Source organism: Alligator sinensis, unplaced genomic scaffold (assembly GCF_000455745.1).
Source record: "Alligator sinensis unplaced genomic scaffold, ASM45574v1 scaffold632_1, whole genome shotgun sequence".
Taxonomy (NCBI): Eukaryota; Metazoa; Chordata; order Crocodylia; family Alligatoridae; genus Alligator; species Alligator sinensis.
The window spans coordinates 675,384-694,827 of record NW_005842408.1 but is presented as its reverse complement, the minus strand read 5'-3'; the positions used below and the strand labels follow the sequence as shown (position 1 = coordinate 694,827).

The following is a 19,444-nucleotide window of genomic DNA, read 5'->3' as shown; positions in this document are numbered from 1 at the left end:
ACGTTATCTTGTTCTCATTTAAACCCTGGTAAATCATGCCACTGATTTGAATGGGATTGGGAGCAGAACATCAAATGCTGATGTCTCTTGATCATTCTGTTTTGTTCACCTCTGAAACTACATGATTCAGTTTGCATAATCAGCAAACAAGCCAGCAAACAAAATGCTTCCCTTTTTTTGAAAAGCTATAAAGCTAATAGACATTTATTGAATCATGTTGAGTTTCCTTTTCTTGTTGCTATCCTTTTAGATCATGGAACCTTGAAAAGACTCTTCAGTCATTTATATTCTTTTCTATTTGGCATATACTGACTTTTTTCCTGCCCCCCACTCCTCCTTCCCAATTCTTTTTTGGATAAGATAAAGAGGCACTAGCTATATTAGAAACTCTGGATGATATAGAAGTCTTTGTCTAAAAGTCTGCTTTGTGCACCAGTACAGCATTAGTTAAGTGCTATCATAGAGCCAACAGGAGTGGCACAGTTGACTTTACGACCCCATCAAATACAGACGTTTCTCTCTTCTGATGATAAATTATTTATTTAAGTGCATTCCTGGTAATACTTGGCCATGACAGCAAAGTTGTCCCCAACCCACTTATGGAGCTTAATCCTAAGAACATAGCAAGTTTCATCCCAATAATATAGGAACTGAGGAACAAAGTGCTGGACCTTCAAGGACTTATCTTAGCCCATTCTTGCAAAGCAAATGAGTTTCCTAGTCAGATTTGATCAGTTTACAATAGGTGATGAAATCTCAATCATCAAAATCACTATAGTACGTCTACCAGTGGTTTTAATCCATTGCAACATTTAGGTGGCAGTTTTGTTTAAACGCATATAATAATAATATGTTCACACACATTTGTCTTGGATTTGTAGTTAATGTACAGTCAGATTAACGAGTGTGAACTGCAGGCTATACTAAATAAAGCATGACGTTTTCAGCAAATGTTGCTCCTTGTCTTTTTTAAAATCTTAAACTAATAGGTTTCTTTAAATAGATCAGTTCTTTACCAAAAGAAGTCATGGAGCAATATGAAAAACCTCATGGCAAAGATGTCAGATGTGCCATGAATTTGTTGTACATTATAGATGCTTTATGCTTGCCAGGTTGGAGTTCGCTCCCTGTAGTGACTCCCTAAATATTTAACTGTGCAACAATGGAGTGTGTTGGATTAATAGAACATCACACCTTTTATTTAATGGTTATTACTAGAAGTTTGCTCCATTGCATGTTATCTCTTGTGGCAGGGCTGCATTTTTCCTTTTGTCTTTGGGGCTGCTTTCCTTGTCTGTAACTAGCATATGTATAACAGCAAAGAATAAGCCTGGTTTTATCTTTCTTTTCCAGCCTGCTTTGTAGCTCAACTACTGATTTATTTCCTAGAAATAATCTACACTATGCTCGATTAATACATTCCTTCTAGATGGTAAAGGTGATACCTTTTAAATGCTGTGACCAAAACTAAGCTGTAGTTAACAAGTGCTTGGGAAAAAATGTGGTAAAGGCCTTTCCATGTTGGATCCAATTTTCTGAATCCACATTTAGAATGATATTTTATTGTGCTGGAGACCCTGTTTTAGTGGCAATCCTCTTCTAAAATGAAGTATAATTCCACAATGTTTGGAAATACAATTATTAAAAGGTAGAATCTCATCTGACTACCAACTAAGTACTAACTGTTTTAACTTATACTAAACTTTCTGATACGGTCCTGAATTTTCTTTTGTTAAGTCTTGTTTTCCTCTTTGTGTGCTTCCTTTCACGAAGGGCTTGTGGTGATTGATTACCTGGGGTGTTTTGTTGCTAGTTCTTGTGCGCTGCAATTCAATATTAATATTATGGATAACATAAACTTACTATTTTGAGGAGTCTCTTACCCAGCAATGCCCTCATGCAAACTGACAGCACAAAGTAATGATGTTCTCTATGCCCTGTGTTTGTGGTAACAGCCGTAATATGACATTATAAGCCACAGGCGTGTATTAACATACAGAAGTGTTCAACAGCCTTGAGTCAGAACTCCAAAAAACCCCAGTGTGATTGGCATTTTGGGGGTCTGTTTCCTTCCCTCCCTCACTGTTTTCCAGTCCACAGTGTGCATTCACTTCACTTTTTTTTTTTTTTTTTTTTTTTACTGCAAATTTGAGTGTTAGGAACATGTCTTAAAAGAAATGAACCTGGGGTGCTCATGCAGCCTCTTGATTTCAGCATCTGGGCCTTTAAGAAACAACAAATACTGGAAGACTTGCAATTAGAAATTGCAAGAAGTATTGACACTGCTGTCGTTTTAGCACCCTAATAAGTTAATTTCTAAAACCTCTCTTGAAAGTATTTATGAATGAGGAGTCCAGGTACAAAGTAGTGTTAAATACCCATTTCCGACTTTTAACTTGCCATGAAAATGTAGAAATTATGTTCTTTGGAATTAAAACATTTTGTAGTGAATAGTTTACTAATATGGTGATAACATGAATGCATTTATTTAAGACTCCAATTATTTAAAATTTGCTCTCTTTCTTCTGTTGTGTGTTTTCTCTTACATTTTCACTTTTTCAATGAAAGCAACTTACATATCCTTGTGCAAACTTGTCAAAACTTACCAAAGCATAACTTTTTTGTGAATCTCTTTTTTGTAATGTATTGCCATAGATTATGTGTTAGTACACTATGATCAGTAAGCACTGTAAAATCCGTGACATTTTGTTTGGATGTCTTTTTATTTAAATAGGCGCTGGTTCTCAATACAAAATAATCAGCTTGTGTACCAGAAAAAATTCAAGGTAAGTACTGTACTTCCATTAATAAAAAGGGCATCAGTGGGAATTAGGGGGGGCTGTTTGCTAGAGCAGGGGAACGAGGACTGAGAGGTGCTGCCGCTGAGCTGCCGAGTGACCGAGCAACCCACTTGCTTCCCAGCCTCAGTTCCCCCATATGTACTGGGGACGAGACCTGTTTTTGCAAACTCTTTGAGATTCCTGTATGACAGGTAACTCGTAAGTTTATTATTTTTGCTGATCCTGGTAACACCTCATAGCTAGGGGCACATCTCAAATGAGCCCACAGTGGCTGGAAATTCACGTTTCCCTGAAAGCAGAGAGCAGGTTGCTTTGAAATTTCATACAGGATTAGGTTTTGTTCCCTTTAAATTTCCTTTGCATTTTTTTTTCTGAGTTCTCTTGAAAATTGTAATAAGAAGTCTTTGAATTTGGAACTTAATCAAAATACACCATTTTAGAATTGTTGCCTGATACTCCTTTAAAAATATTGTCTCTTGATAAAACTTGGCAGTGGTGTGGCTTCTGGGAAAGTCTTAATCCTGAACGTTTAAGCTGTGCACAAAAACCTGATTGCTTTGGGGCCGGGAGCAAGTAAGTCTGACTGGCTGGTGGGTCATAAGGGCAGGTGAACATAACATCCTCTGTCGAGTGTTCGACTCCTAACATTTTATCCTTTGACGGGAGGCATATGAGAGCTTGTGCTTAGCTACTGGCACGTGCCCTGCTGTCAACTGATAATTAGGGCTGTATGAAGCTTCGGTCCCTGATTCGGCGGAGATTTGGCCCGATTCAGTGGCTGAATCTCTGAATCTGAATAGAACCAGAGGACCCTTTAATCTCTCCAAATCAGATCAGAAAGATTCGAAGATTTGGTCGTAGGGGCTTGTGAACGCTGCGATGCTGGGGCACGTGGAGGGCTCCCCTGCACTCCTGTGGGACGCTCCATGTGCCCCAGCATCGCAGCAATCGCGAGCCATGCCTGCTACCTCAAGGTATGTAGAAAAGACTTCTAAGCTGTGTCTGTCCAAATCGCTGATTCTCCTAATTGGCATTGAATCTTCAGGTTCGGATTCGGCCAAATCGAATCGGGAGCAGCGATCCAAATCAATTCATCAAATCACTGTCCCTGATTCGGGCCGAATCCGAATCGAATAGGGCCCGCTTTGCACACCCCTACTGATAATACATCCCATGCTACTCTGTGACTAGCTGCGTTACACCCTGAAGGTCTCCCTGTCCACACGTGCTGATGCCCCCCTCAGACTTAACATTGAAAAGAACCTCGAGAGTGAGTGTACAAAAGCTCTGTTGTAAAGCAGTTCAGGCTGCTGCATAAAGCATGCCTGACAAACCCACAGGGCCAAGGCCCACAGCAATACGTAGCTCATCTCTTCCATGCTCAGAAATACCCCAAGTTCCTTTTGCAGCAGGACAGGCACTGCAGCTTTAGCTCTGTTTCGGGCTGGGGAGACCAGCCTTCCTTCATTCCCTTTGACAACCCCTTGGCAAGCATGCTGTTAGCCAACAGCTCAGTCCCAGGACCACCAGGTGGGGATTAAACGGTAAAAGACCGTCTAGAGAAGGGCAGAGTGACCCTGAGGAGTGTAGCAATTCGGCGACACGTTCAGTGTCTCATCTCGTCTCTGGCAGGGGCAAGCCCACGGGGTTTTAGCGTGTGGTCTGATAATGGTGAGGTGCGTGCTTGTAGCTGGGAGAGGAGAGGGTATCAATCTTTATGGGATTTGACTTTTGTAGGTCTGTCTTCATTATAGTGGGGTGTGTATATTTGTACGTGACAATGCCAACGGCATCATCACAGCTTTTTGTGCACTAATTTGTCCTGAACAGTCTTATGACAAATCCGCTTTTTGAAAACGTCGTAACCTAGGGTGGGCTTTTTATAGACCAAATTTATTAAAACTTTCTTAAGCCAACCTCTGAATTGCATTTGGGATGAAGTGAGGGCCTTTTAAATGGCAAGCTCTGGCTTTGCATTGCAAGCTAATCCCATATCTTCCTAGAAAACCCAGTGGGACTCATTTGAGAACTATGCTGCTTAGCTGATCAACAGCTAAAATCGAATCAATTCTATTCAAGTGAAAAGGGTATTCTCTGAGGCCAGCATTACATTTCTGTGCACATTAATATTTAACTATGTACGTCCACCAGCACTATCAGATGTCCATTTACAATCCTGTAGTTTAGATTAGGTTTTAAGCCCTTGGAACAAATCTTGTATGAAATAATAAATAAGTAAATAAATCCGTTGAGACTAGCAGAAACTGATCTTCTCCCCCCCCATGCTCTAAAACCTGGACTTGTTTTATTCACTCTCTTTCCAGGATAATCCTACAGTAGTTGTTGAAGACCTGCGGCTTTGCACCGTTAAGCACTGTGAAGACATAGAAAGACGTTTCTGTTTTGAGGTGGTCTCCCCAACGAAGTAAGAAGTAGTCTTCAAATCTCTTACGTTACTGTTGCAGCCTCGAAAGACGAGAGGCCTGCATCTCTTGGGAGCCGTTGCAGTAGGAAAGGACCTAAACAGCTTGATTCGTTAAGATCTGAGAGCAGGAGCGTGCTATGCTGCAAGCTACTGCAGCTGAGCATTCGGTGGGCTGCCGACGTAAATGTGCCTCTTAATGCTTCTGTGGTAACAGCCGACGGGCAGGAGCTGTTACGGGTTGTGTGCAGTCTGACTGTACTGGCTTGCTCGTTGCAGGACAGGACTTGGCTCCCCACTTCTGCATGGTGGGAATAAAGCACAACTTAGCCTGCAGTGTTAAATTACATTTCCAGTGACGCTGAATAAAAGGAAAATATTGCATTAAAAATATCAGGACTTTCTCAAGCTGCATGTTGTGGTATGATGTATTGCCTGGCACATCTTCAGAGGCAAGTTAACTGCCTGAACAACAACAGGTCATTTCATTCCCAATTAGTGTTTTGTGGAATAGGTCAGCTGCTTGGAGCAGTGGGTGCTGATGTGTATTCATTGACATGTGCTATACTACTTTTTCTTTTTTTCTCTGATAATTTGTTTGCGTTTTACTTCCTTGTATCGTTTGCCCTGTGCCCCAATTCCACCCTTCTTTGGCTTCTTCTTTCCTGCACTTTCTTAGCCCTTACGTATTACAAGTTTCATGTTTGGTGACTTATTTTCTCTGAGTGTACTAGCATGGGCAGCAGTTTTTATCACTTTTTAAAATCTTCAAAGTCACCTTCATTGGAACACAATTATTTCTTTGGCAGAACTGTAATCTCTCCTCCAAGGCTGATGTCTTGCTCTATTTAGGAGGTCATACACGCGAGTGGGAGGCGAGGGGGCAAAGCTAGAACTTCAGATTAAACTGGCCTGTGGCTTCATGGAGTCTCATACCCATTGGTCATCATTTAGGTTTAAATGGTTTTGAGGCAGGGAATATCTTCATTCTGTTCTTGTGAAAGGCAGTCCACATTGTTAGCCGTCAGTGTGCAGTTTTAGCACTCTCCCGAATAACATTTATGGAATGATGCGTTAAGGTTGATAAGTAGGTATTTGCTCAAGAGTTTTTGATTTTGAATAAGTGAGTCTGTCCTTTACTCTGGTCCTGTTGGTCAGTTTGTCTGAATCTCAAAGTTTACTTCTCCTTTGTTGTAGAAGCTGCATGCTCCAGGCTGACTCTGAAAAGCTGCGGCAAGCATGGATTAAGGCTGTTCAGACCAGTATTGCTACAGCGTATAGAGAGAAAGGAGATGAATCCGAGGTAAGTAAATTACTGGGCTCTGAAAGGAAAATATTAATAGAATTAATCACTTCTTAAACTTTTTTTAACAACTTTTAAGCACTGGGATGAATTGCAGTGATTTTCATTTTTTTTAAGACTTCCATTGAATGGACTTTCCATCTAGCTATGGCTGTTTTGAATCATTGCTTTTTTTTTTTTTTGTAGCTGTGATTGAAGTGTCCAGCATAGCTGGCTATGGCTGTGTCCCGACCCCAGATCTCTCCTGAAATCTAAAGCACTTTTTGCCAATACTTGGCTTTCACAGGGCAATGCGTGTAGTAGTAAAGCTTCCCTTCATACTTCTGGGAGTTTCCCCTAGGGCCACGGCAAGGTCAACCACTCTGCCTCTAATCATTCATTTTTTGTCTTTTTTCCAGAAACAAGAGAAGAAATGTTTCCCTTCTGCCGGGAGCCTAGAGCCTGGCAGTGAGTCTAAGGAGAAGCTGTTAAAAGGAGAGAGTGCTCTGCAGCGGGTACAGTGTATTGCTGGCAATGCCTCCTGCTGCGACTGCGGCCTGGCTGACCCGCGCTGGGCCAGCATCAACCTAGGAATCACGCTGTGCATCGAGTGTTCAGGGATACACAGGTAGGTAAACACAGGTCACTTTGTGCAGTGCCCTGAGCTGTGCTTCTGCCTCCTGCATTTGCACAGAGGAAAGGTAAGAAATCCTACAAGTAGACACAGCTTGATCTGCAGGAAATAGTTAGCCTGCCTACAGTATAATAGTGTGTATAATAATGTATTCAAATATGGTTACTTTTTCTGTCTAGGAGTCTAGGAGTCCACTTTTCAAAAGTTAGATCGTTAACACTGGATACATGGGAGCCAGAGCTTCTAAAGGTACGGTAATCCTTTGAGAGTAGCTTTAAGTGGTGGTGATGGTTTCCAGCAGATTGAAATAGCTGTTTTACTGTTTGCTGCCATAGAACTAATGCTTGGTGGAGTTTATTGGGCCACAAAGTCTGTCTAGCCCCAGAAAGCAGAACATGATTAACATCTTAATCTTCTGTTCACATCATTTTTTTTACTTAACCACATGAAAGCTAATGAAGTTTTAGAATTACCAACTATAAAGCACAGTAAGTTTTAAAAGGGAATTCTAAGACCTCCAATAGTACAGGATATTAATTTGTAATTTCACTGTTTCTCAAGGCAGTATTTACTGTAGTTGCTTCAGCATTTTTGTGAAGGCATTAATAAGAAATGTGATTTTATAAAATTCTTTAGCTCATGGCACGATGTGAATATAAGCAAATGCTATTATAGATTTGCACAGTTGGGCCGGTGGTGCAAAGCCTTTGCTTCTGCCTGGGGTGGTTTAAAAAATATTGGGCATTCGGAATAAACCCCGTAAAAGTGGCCTTGCAGATGTGGGGTACGGATTTCATATTTCCATCTCGATGATCTTCATATCGAGCACGATCTGCGAGTCGAGCTAAGTTTTCCCTTCCAGCCATGCCATCAGCAGCATTGCAAGTTCTGCAGGCTGCATGCTTTTTGTAGGGGTGTCTGTGCAGCCCTCTTGCTCTCCGTGGTTTTGCACAGAACAAAATCTGCTGGGGATGCAGGAGATTAAACTGATGGAACGGAGCTCAAGGCACAGTACCCCTGCTACGTGCGGTGGGAGTTTTGTTAATAAATTCATACCACTGAAAGATCCTGTGAGATGAAAAAGACCATGCTGAAGTATTAGCTATCCATCTGGGCATGACGTCTCTCTTACACTTGTACTTTAATTTTGTTTGTTTGCCTTGTAGCTTATGTGTGAATTAGGGAACGATGTTATAAATAGAATATATGAAGCAAAAGTGGAAAAAATGGGAGTAAAGAAGCCACAATCTTCAAGCCAAAGGTAGTGATTTTAGTTTGGTTTTATTTATTTCCTCTTAAATGGAGTTGTAAATGCATTGTTATGCAATACAAACAGAACTGAAATCTGCCTTTTCCTACTGCTTTGTTCCTGTCTGGTATCACTGGTCTTTGTTCAACACTCAATGGCTTTCAGGTTTCCTGAAGTCACCTGGTAGATCAACCTATTCCTCTGCTCTGCCATGTTGTATCTCTTAGTGTTTCCCAGGACAAGGATGTAAAAGCCTCTTCTCAATAACTTGTTTTACCAGGAAGGTCTGATAGCTAACGTGGTCCATCCTAGCTGGTTGTGGTGGGGGAGGCTAACGGTTCTGCTGGTCCTTGGTACTCTGCTGTTGTACAAGCTCCTTCACCCTGTTCAGCTCCTTCCCTGCTTCTCCCTCGTCTCCCCCCAGCTCCCTCCTCTCGCCAAAAACTCACATTGCCCTTCTCTCCCCCCTCAGCCTTCCTTCCCTGCCTTTTCCTGCTCTCCCACTGCTGCATGTGCACCTCCTTGCTGTCAGCATTGTCACTTCCCACCATAACTGCTACCTCCCGCTTAGCTGTATTGCATCTGCTGCCCCGTCCCAACGTCCATCCACTCATTCTTGTCTGGAGCCCTCATTCCAACTCCAGCGAAGTCACCGCTTACCTTGTCCCTCAGCTCCTTGCTGAAAGGCAGTTGGTCCTTTGGGCTCAGTTTGTGTGAATTCCCTTGCTTCTTCCCTCTGCCATGTGAAGATAGGATTGCCATGAGCCGCCACCTCCACTTTCTCTTTGGCTGCCTGTTCTGTGTAGAGTCTCTTTGCCCATTCCAGATACTGTCTTGTGCTGTCCTTCTACTTATACTTCTCTGACAGTGAAGTCCTAGACCTCCCTTCTCTCTCAGGGATTTTAGCTTCTGTGCTAATGGTGGTCTGACTCCAGCTCTGCTGCACACCTCCATTGGCTATGATCTCTGCCTCTCCGTCCATCAACTTAATCTTCACCAAACACTGCTGTTCCCAAGTTCTGTTCTTCAGGATCCCCTCTTGGATCGCTGCTGTACCTTACTCACCATGGTTCTCCTGTCTTTTCCTCCCCTCTCCTTCCCAGTGTTTCCTTCAGGCACGGTGCTGCTCCGCTGCTTCTGCCCTCTCCTCCTTTCCCTGACCACACACGTGTTGTTCACTCCATGCTTATAGTCTTTAGCTGCTTGATCTTTTTTGGCATCCACAATTCCTCCTGCCAGGCCAGCCCCCACCTCCTGCTCTCCTTACTTTGGCTGTCTTCCCCTGGCTGCTATAAGTTCTCTGACCATAAGTTCACCATTTCTTGGCTGCTTTTTCCCCTGCCCCACACAATGCTACTTCTCTGCCCTTTTCTGCACTGCATGTGCTTCCTGGCTACTTTGCAACAACCTTCAGCCATGCAGTTCTTCCATCCTGACCTTGGTGTGTCGAGGAAGAGGGGGGCAGCCGGGCATACCCCACCCACCTGTTACTGCTCACAGGTGCTAAATCCAGAAACACAGCAGTGGAACGGCTCTGAGGGGCTCCCAGCGGCTGCTTGCAGACAAGCTGGAGGCTGAGGTCTCGAGCTATTGTGATGGTGCGTCCCAGGCCGACTTCACTGCTGTGTTTCCGTGTTGGGTGCAGCCCAGGGGAAGCATGCAGGGAGGACATCCTCAGGAGCATCTTCCCCTGCCAGGATTGCGGGGTAGGCATGCTCTTTCTCGTCCCATACTTCTCTGTACTTTGAGGACTAGTTGTCCTCAATCGTGTATAGAGAGAGCTCCATCATCCTTTGTCCTCTCTTCTTGTAGAGAACTTTCCTGTTCGCTACCCAGTGCCCTGCTGCTTGCCTTCAGTTTAATGCGGTTGACCACCAAGCTGTGCAGAGGAGTGGTGGTGTGGAGACCGTACAGGACCTTTTTGCCTGACCCCATTCCCAATAATGTCCTATTTTTCAGTAGCTTCAGTGATGGTGCTGTTGTTTCTTCTTCTGCTAATTTGCTTCTGTACTTGGTTGATCTTAGCTTACTCCTGAAAGGCAAAGTTACCTGTCTCTTCCCTGCGTGTTGTGTATCTAATGACAATACCCTCAGATCAAGGAGGAGTATATCTGGGTCTCTGCTTCACCTGGTTTTATTCATCATTCTCATGTCTAGTCCTGATCATCCCTTACCTTTCACAAGCACAAAAAAATTCTTTTTACTCAAAGCTAAATGGACAATATTTTATTAAGTCATTCTGTTTCGCTAGAACTTGCTTGGTACTAACACTGTATATCTGCATTAAAGTGAGACAGCATTCATGATGGTGAAAGTAAGGACGCAGCTCAACTTTGCTTGTAAACCTTTGTTCGTTCACTCAGCTTGGTCAAAATGCTCCTTCTGGGTTGGCACATCACATACTGGGGCTTCATTCAAAAGTGAATTTTGTTTTGATATTTAAGCCCAAATGTAGTTATGAATTTTGCATTTGAGAGCATTTCAGCTTTCTAAAAATAAAATAATTAAACTGTTTTACGTACAAAGGACTCAAATGCCAACCACAATGTTGGTAGTAGTTTTGCTATGTGAGTGTCCAGTGTTTGCTGTTGTATTAAATGTAGTTACATATTATTGATTTTGTACATACCAGGCAGGAGAAGGAGGCATATATCCGAGCGAAATACGTGGAGAGAAAGTTTGTGGCTAGACACCTGGCATCAGTGTCTCTTCCTGAGGATGGAGCAAGTGCTGTGCCGCAGCACCAGGAGGAGAAAAGGCACAGCAGCTCTGAGAGATCCCCTCAGGCAGACAAACATGGTGCCACGTCTCCTAAAGGTACTGATTCTCCTCTGGCCTTTCACTTGCCAGCACGTCCTTTTTACATGTTACTGGCATTTTTGTAGTTACTGAGCTGCACTCTCAGTACAGAGAAACCAGAATGGTCTCAGCTGTTCAAAGCCTGTTTTAGACCAGGAGGAAATAGTGTTTCTTTTTAAATGTCAAGTGTGTGACTTAGGAGCAGGGGATTTGTAATTCCAAAATGTACTAACAACCTTCTCTCCTCCTTATTTTTGTTGTCCTAAACTTTTCCAATGATGTTCTCTCCTGCCCTCTTCCCTCCTCACTGCCTGCTTTGTGCTTTGCTAACCTGCATGTCCCCAGCGGTTGCTGTAAGTAGCGACGAGGCAAGGCGGGAGTCTCTGTTCTGCCCTGATGAGCTAGATTCGCTCTTCTCCTACTTTGATACCTCTTCAAAACTGCGTAGTAGTAAGTACGACTGTCACAGCGGGTCCAGCGTCTGCACTAGTGGTCCATTGTGTGGTGTGACCATCTCTGTGCCTTTTAATGCATTGTCTCCACGCTCCTGCACTGCTTTGTATTTCATGAAATAATTTAAGCTTTTGACTTATCCTGACCTTGTCTCTCGCTGTGACGACATTTGTGGCATGAATTATTTGTTACAAGCATCTGGACCAAGAACAAATACCGTTTCTTTAAATAATAATTGGTAATGAATTCAGGATTAAGTGTAAGAGCTTGCTTTATTATCATGGTGTCTGTGCAAGGTGGGTGCATCAGTAGGTCATACTGTAATGACTGTTTTTCCTGAAAACAGTAAGAAGCAATGACAGTGGGATCCAGCAGAGTGCTGATGACAGTAGAGAGCACCTCGCGTCCACCATATCCGCTAACAGCTTGTATGAGCCAGGTCAGTTTGGCTTTGCCCTGAGAGAGCTTGGGGTTAAACAATTCCTTTTTCTGATTAAACATGAAAAAAGCAAATTGCCACTACCACATTTACCTGAATCCAAGATGACGTTGAATTTTAAAACAAACCCCCTCCTGTTACATTTTATACATGAAAAAATGTACATTTGTTGTACCTTTCCATATATAGCAGATACATTTAAGATGGCCCTCTAACAAATTGTCCTGCTCCTTCCCGCCCACCCCTCACTGCAGCAGGGAAAGCGGCGACGTCCCCTGCTGCTTGTCACCCCCACCCCTCCCCAGACTCGCTTGGCCCCTCTGCTTCCTGCCGCTTCACCACCTGTGCCCCTTCCTGGCCTCTCACTCGCTCCCTTTGCTTCCTGCCCGCCCAGCACATGGTCACTCCGGCCCCAGCTCTAGCCAAGCAGCAGCAACAGTGGCTCCGGCCCCAGCCAAGCAGCAGCGGGGCAGTAGTACCAGCTCCCTGCCGCCTGCCTTTGGACCCACTGCCCCATCCCTGACTCACGCCACTAGCCCCAGACCCACTGCAGCTGCTGCTGACTCCCCAGCTACTGTCTCCAGGTAGCAGTCATGGCAGCAGCCCCAGCCCAGGGCAAGCTCTGGTTGGAGCTGGAGTTGGAGCCACAGCAGCCACCTACCTTGGACCAGTTCTCAAATCCAAGACGAGGCTCCTCATCCCATCCCATCCTGTCCCCTCCCCCTCCATGTTGAATAGGTTAAAAGAAAAATCCTCACCTTGGATTCAAGTAAATACGGTAGACGGTCCTGGTGCAGAGGAGCCTATCCAGTGCCTCTCCTGTCCCTCCTGTTCCAAGCACTGGTTCAATGTAGGTAGAAAATTGCTGCAATGGAACTGCAAGATGGGAGAGGAGGCAGGGAAAGGCTAAGGGTAGTCTTAGGAAAGCAGCCGAATCCTCCTGAGTCCAGTGGTTAAAGCCAAATTGGATTTTCTAGTCAGAGCACTTAAGGCAATGCTCTGCTTCGACTGTCCTCTGAAGGAAAGCTTCTGGCAGTGAGAAACCTCTCACCTTAACTGTCTTTAAAGAAAATGCAAGGAGGTCTGTCTCGTTAGGGACATCAAAGCCCACAAGAGGTTACTTGCGTCTTCATAGATGGACTTCAAACTAGCTCAAACCATATAATTTACATACTCCTGCAGTTTTTCTCTGTTGGCTCGTTTTATTGCTCTGCTTTCAACTCAGGCATACGGGACGCATTCTTTCTTGAAAACCTGCTCTTTTTACTCAACATCTTATTACCGGGGCTACTGGGAATGTCTTCGTTATCTTGTCTTAAACTTCTGGGCCTGCACAAGTGGGGTCTTCTGCTGTTCATTGCTGTCAGCAGAAGAAAAATATTCACTAAAAAACACAAGCTGTCATAGCTGAGCACTATTCTAGAAGAGCTAGGTAGTTTGTGGGCACGGTTCCCCAGGTGGAAGGTTATGGTCTGGGTCCTTTTGAGTGCATTTGGATACTAAAAGAAATGTACTGAATTTGATGAAATATGCCTTTTTGAAAATGTGTCCCTCTAGCTCAGAAGTGGTCTGTCAAACTTTATCCCTCAAAACCTTGCCAAAAAACTGAAAATGAAGTTAAATTTCAGCTCAAGAGGTGGAACATCCAGAAATCAAGTACCTGAGAAACAGTATCTTCCAATGCAAATGTGATATGGGAACATTATTACTTTGTTGCAAAGCTGCGGACCTTTGAACACTTCCTCAGAATCTTAATTAGAGGTTAAAACATGAAGGGCCAAATTCTTTGCTGAAGTGAATGGATATATATGTATATAGATATCTACATAGATGTGGCCTGATTTTCATGAACTAATACAAGTCTGGGTGCCTAAACTTTCATTTTTGCAAACAGTGACCTGAGCAGCTTGCCTGTGACGACAGCTTGAGGCAAACCTGGCTTTGATTGCTTTCACAGGAAAATAAAGCCCAAGCGAGAAGGTGGACCTTGGACCCAAATGCTACAAGCCTGTTATCTTTAATGGGGTAAGGGAGGGCAAGCCACACTGACCAGGCATTTACTCGGTCCAACATGCTGGTGGCAGCCCTGTGCCAAATAACCAGCTGGGACGTGGCCCACCTCTGAGTCGTCTCATCCTCCACACCCAGGGGCATTTGGTCACACATGGAAGGTACTTCAGCAGCCTGCAAAGCCCTGAGGGCTGTTCCCTTCCATCAAGGCTGTCCGGTTTCACCAGCTGTCTCTGGGAGCTCTTACTCTTGCCTTCCTGTGCGGGGCTGACCCTTTGAGCTCCTCCCCCATGCTTGGCCCTCACCACCAGTCTGAGTGGAAGTACGAAGTGCATGGATTGAATGCACAGCTCTTGCTTTCTCCTTATCACTTGTCTAACTGAAACCCAGCCAGCTGAAACCCACTGCAGCATTGCCTAGAAGAATCTGGCTCCCCGATGCCCCAGAGCCAGTGACTTGGTCTGTGACTGGCTTGCAGCAAGTGGAGGACACAGTTCAGCGCTTCCTTCCAGGCGGGACAGCCAGTGCAGCCCACTGGTGGGTGGCTGTGAGCCTGCAGTGGGTGTGGAAAGTGCACCACGGTGTTTTCTTCTTCCCCATCCTCACTGTGGTCTCTCTGAGGGCTCTGGGCAGGTTCTCTGGAGCAGCTGAGCCTGCCTGTCCTTTACCCCTCTTCCCTGGACCCCAGGGGTTGTCTGGCATGAATGTCTGCTGGAATGGGGGGCTTCCAGGTCATGCATCTTAGCATGGTTCTCCAGCCGATCGCAGCAGTTCAGGCTGGGAACCTTTTCTGCCATGAAGACTCAGTAGATCCTTTGCCCTGGAAGGGCACAGTCTCAAGGACCTTTTCTTACTGCTAACATTGCTGTGACAATGCTTCATTTGGGAAATGTGCACAAGCAGTTATTTATTTGTTCCTTTGATCTCCAAAGGTTCAGGTTACCGTCCATCCTGGTTTAATGGATGTGTTGAGAGCCTGGTGTTTGTCTGCCTCTGTTAGACACAGCTGTGCCTCACAGGTCTGCTGCGGTGCATGGCTTCTGTCCTGGGATCAAATGAGAAGCCCCCTTTGGCTGTTTGGTGTTGGCCTTGCTGTATATTCTGGTCTCACATGACATGTTTGCTGCTGTTTTCCTGCAGTTCTTTGGTCTGTTCATTGCTACCTTGGTTTGCTTTTATTTAAAGCTTTGGTAGGTGTCCATGACTGCTGCAGTGAGGCTTTGAGGCACTCTCTGTGGCGTTCCTTTACTGTTCTGCCCTGTGTTTTTCAAACTTCCTCTCCTGCTCTGGTGCTCTTGTTTTGCTTGGAACGATCCTGCAGCTTGGCTGTATTACTCAGGTAACCATCTCAAGTGCCTCTGCTGTACTGGTATGTGGGGTCTCTTATGGCCTGGTCTTGGAATAAATGTCCTGTTTTGCAGCTGGCTTCTCTAATGGTACATGTGATTTCAACACCAAGCCTGTACGTGCAGCCTCTGGAAGGAGCCGCTGGGGGAGCAGAGCCATGTCTAGTCTCCCCTGGGCCATGGCTCTGTTGTAGCATGGTGGTGAGAGGCCCAGAAGCAGCATCCATCATCCTCACAGCTGTCCGTAGTCTCATGAGTCAGAGCTGAAGGGCTGCATCCAGGTGTCAACTGAGTCCCCATTTGGCCCCTGAACCCCATCAAGGCTGTCTCTCCTCCCCTGTGCCTCTCCTACCCCTGTGACAGCGTCACAGGACTTCATCGGCCTTGTACACGCTTGTTCATCAGGTGCGGTACCCGTGGGCCAGAATCGGAGCCAGGTCCATAGGAGTGTGGCTGTGCCACAGCATCTGCAGTCCTTTGCATTTGTTCTTTTTCTTTGTTCTTTAACATGCCTTCACATTTTCTTCAACCCCACTGAAGAGATTGCTGCCTGACCACGCTCCAGCCCTCTTCTGCAGGCTTGCAGCTTGTGCTGTGTGAGGCTGTCAGGCGGTGGTCCTCAGTGGTTTCTAGCTGCCTCTTGCCTCTGTGTAGTGGATGTGCAGGGCAGGCATGTGCAGTTCCCTGTGTGTGTTTTGTAAAGCGTTAGTGCTTGGGCTCCCTGTCATGGCACAAACTCAGGTTTGGCTCTTCGCCCAAGAACCATTTCCTGGGCTGAGAGTAGCCAAACACTGCGTGTCCATGTGCCCGTTGATACGTTCGCAGAGCGACGTTGCCTTTCTGTGCTGAAAACTGTACGTTGCTCTTTGTAACTGCTTCGTATTGAACTTAACTAAGGGGTTACTTTAACTCCTCTTTCCATTGGATTCTTTTTGTAGCAGGTTTCTGTGTATTGCTGCATAAGAAATCATAGAGCTATTAAGGTATCTTTCTAGCTTGTACCTTGGAGGGAAAATCACATTACCTGGCTGCAGTTCTTGTTCTCTAAAGTCATATGGGGTAGCTGGATTGATTAATGGTGTTTGCAGTTGCCAGTAACGTGGATACTGATATCTTTGTGGTGGTTATTCATGGTATTGAAAGAGTGGCTGTTACCAGCTAGTGGAACGCAGCGCTGGGCCGATGTCCCTTATGCCGGGCTTTTGGTGGCTCAGACCCCCGAGTCCTGCGAAGGCCGATTTGCTGCATGCCATAGGTGCAGCATGTCACGTGGATGTATTTGTCTGCCTGGTCTCAGGTGACTGTATCAGTGTCAATATTTACAGGTAAGTGTCTGTCTGTCTGTGTCTTTCAGAAGGAGAAAAGCAAGAGGCTTCTGTGCTCTGCGATTCTAAGCAGCTGCCTCCTGGATTGCAGCTTTATCGTGCTGCCTACAAGAAGAACCTTCCTGACATGGCAGAGGCGTTGGCCCATGGGGCCGAAGTAAACTGGGTCAATATAGCAGAAAACAAAAGCACCCCGTTGATTCAGGCAGTGCTAGGGGTAAGTGATGCACGGCATGGATGTTTCTGGGTCTCTGTTAACAGCGAATCACTTGCCTTGCTAGCTTGTGATAGTGTTTGATCTGTGGTGCCAAAGTGGGCTTGTGCTGTCTCTCTTCTTCAAAGTCGCTTCTGAACATTGGTTTCCGTTAATGGCCTGGTCGGGACTCTCTGTACCCTGTTAGTGCTTAAATAGATAACATTTGGAGCCACGTCCTCCTTTCGTTCCTCGCCATATGAGGTGATGTGATTCACGTGCTTCTAGATTTGTCTCTTCTTCGAAAGGCTTGGTGCTGAATTGGCCTTCTGTTGTCACTCCTCAGGGCTCATTAGTTACCTGTGAGTTCTTGCTGCAGAATGGTGCCAACGTGAACCACAGGGACGTGAAAGGAAGAGGACCGCTGCATCATGCCACGGTCTTGGGACACACTGGGTAATGCTCTCTTGCAGTACTTGTAAAACAGCCATCCTTTTCTGAAGAGATGTGTCTTGCAGTTGCTTGGTATTTGCTTAGACTTTGAATCCCTGCACCGCTTCTCCCCAGGACATCCTGCTGGTTTTCACACTTTCAGGATGAACCGTGGCTACACACTAGTAGTCCGATTCATTACCGTACTGGAAACAGCCGACCATGTCCCTTCCCTAAGAGGTAGCATTCAGCACTGTTCTGGCATCACACCCTTCCATCACCTGCTGCTGACAGTGCGGGAAGCAAGAAGCTGACAGAACTGCTGCAGAGGCGGCTAGGATTGTGCCTTGTTCGCTTTGTCCACACGTGCTGCCTGCCAGTGCGCCTCTGCATTGTGTTTCCAAAGCTCTTACACAGTAGGGCCCTGATACATGTTTGAAGCCCCTATGTGCTCCCTCTGCGATCAAGACCATAAGCCATAATCTGATGTGCAGCACCAGTGCTGCTTGCCTGGGTGTATTTTTCTCAGGAATAGAGACCCCCCTGCTCTCCCATTCTTTGCCAAAGTGTCTTCTTGGCCTGGGAGAGTTTTGGAGGAAGAAGAAAATGTGTCCGGAGCCATCCCTCATGGAGGTGAAGTGCTCGCAGAGGCAGGTGACCAAGCAGGATTTCAGAATATTAATTCTTCAGTGGGTGCAAGCAGACGGCTGATGCTGTAGGCTTTTAGGCATGCTAGTAGTCTCTGGTTTTATGCTGCTTCATAGCTGTTGTCAAGCAGCTTATTAGAGATGGGTGGAGGTCTCTTTCTTGGTCCTGCCAAGTGCAGTGGTGAAGGGGAGGGGAGGGGAGGGGGGCCCATTGCAGCAGTTTCCAGCTCTTTGATTCAACTGCGATTCCACCCTGCGGCTAAGCGCTGATATCCTTCACTGCTAAAACTTTAGGATCGCTTCAGGGGAGTTAGTAAAGCTGACGGATTTAAACCGAGTCGCTCAGGTTGGCAGGAAAGGGCTCGAGATGGTTCAAAACAACTGAAATAATTTGAACAAGTGTAGTGAGTCCATTCAATCTACAAAGTCTCTCTTGTTCCTGGTGAAAAGTGTGCTATAATGCTGTTTCTTTACTAGGCAAGTGTGTTTATTTCTGAAACGAGGCGCAAACCAGCATGCCACAGACGAGGAAGGGAAAGACCCCTTGAGTATAGCTGTAGAGGCGGCAAATGCAGATATAGTAACATTGTAAGTATTTTTTTAGATTCTAATTTTTTCCCCTAGGCTTATACTATGATGATAACACACAAGAAACATTGGGTGGGTTTTCTATAAAAATGGGCAAAAGCTAAAGACATTGTGAAGAGAGAGTGCAGTGTCCATTGGATAGACTGAAATAAGTCCCATGCCTCTTTCACTGGTGAAAGTCAGAAATGTGTTTAAATATTTTTTCCCTATGATGTTTATCAGTATAGTCCAATAACTTTCTCATCTTTTTTAAACCATAGGTTACGTTTAGCAAAAATGAATGAAGAAATGCGTGAATCGGAAGGACTTTGTGGACAGCCAGGTCAATACTCCACTAATAACCATACTGAGATGCAGTATAAGAAATGCATTCAGGAATTTATCAGTTTACAATTAGAAGATTCATAATTTTTGAGCAAAACTGAATTAGCTTGGTACTGTAATGTTTTATAGGCAACATCTATGTGTTAACATTTGATTGGAGTTGACTGCTGCGTACTCTCCCCCATCTCTTACTTGTAGGCTGAAGAGGAGGAGGGTGTTTGACACTTACCGTGGTAGTGGTGCATGTTAGCACAGCTGTAGCCAGTCCTTGCTGCTGCCCACCGTGGCACCGGTGGAGGCACAGCCCTCAGTGGTTGACAGTCCATTGAGACCCACGTGACATTAGGCTGCACCTGATGGACTCCACAGCTGCTGTCTCCCTGGATTGTTCACCCAACATTGAGGAGTTAATCTTACTATTTAGAATCGATGTCTATTCTCTCCATTATAACCCCTTTTCCTGAGGCCCATACAAAGTATTCATGTGAAATCACTGCGCT

The 19,444-nt window shown here is 45.2% G+C and overlaps 1 protein-coding gene across 3 annotated transcripts in view; it reads left to right on the top strand.

Moving 5' to 3' along the window:
- The window catches only part of ACAP2 (ArfGAP with coiled-coil, ankyrin repeat and PH domains 2), a 96,724-nt gene that overhangs the window by 69,243 nt on the left and 8,037 nt on the right, over positions 1-19,444 (top strand). Inside the window, exons 12-24 of one of the 3 annotated variants that reach the window (XM_025211486.1) lie at positions 2,735-2,786; positions 5,126-5,226; positions 6,421-6,526; positions 6,925-7,133; positions 7,319-7,388; positions 8,306-8,400; positions 11,021-11,205; positions 11,533-11,637; positions 11,987-12,079; positions 16,790-16,977; positions 17,300-17,409; positions 18,510-18,620; positions 18,881-18,942. In XM_025211486.1, the coding sequence (XP_025067271.1) occupies positions 2,735-2,786; positions 5,126-5,226; positions 6,421-6,526; positions 6,925-7,133; positions 7,319-7,388; positions 8,306-8,400; positions 11,021-11,205; positions 11,533-11,637; positions 11,987-12,079; positions 16,790-16,977; positions 17,300-17,409; positions 18,510-18,620; positions 18,881-18,942 (1,487 nt within the window). The remainder of the gene's footprint in view (positions 1-2,734; positions 2,787-5,125; positions 5,227-6,420; positions 6,527-6,924; positions 7,134-7,318; positions 7,389-8,305; positions 8,401-11,020; positions 11,206-11,532; positions 11,638-11,986; positions 12,080-16,789; positions 16,978-17,299; positions 17,410-18,509; positions 18,621-18,880; positions 18,943-19,444) is intronic. The other 2 variants (XM_025211487.1, XM_025211488.1) reach the window with 2 other exon arrangements.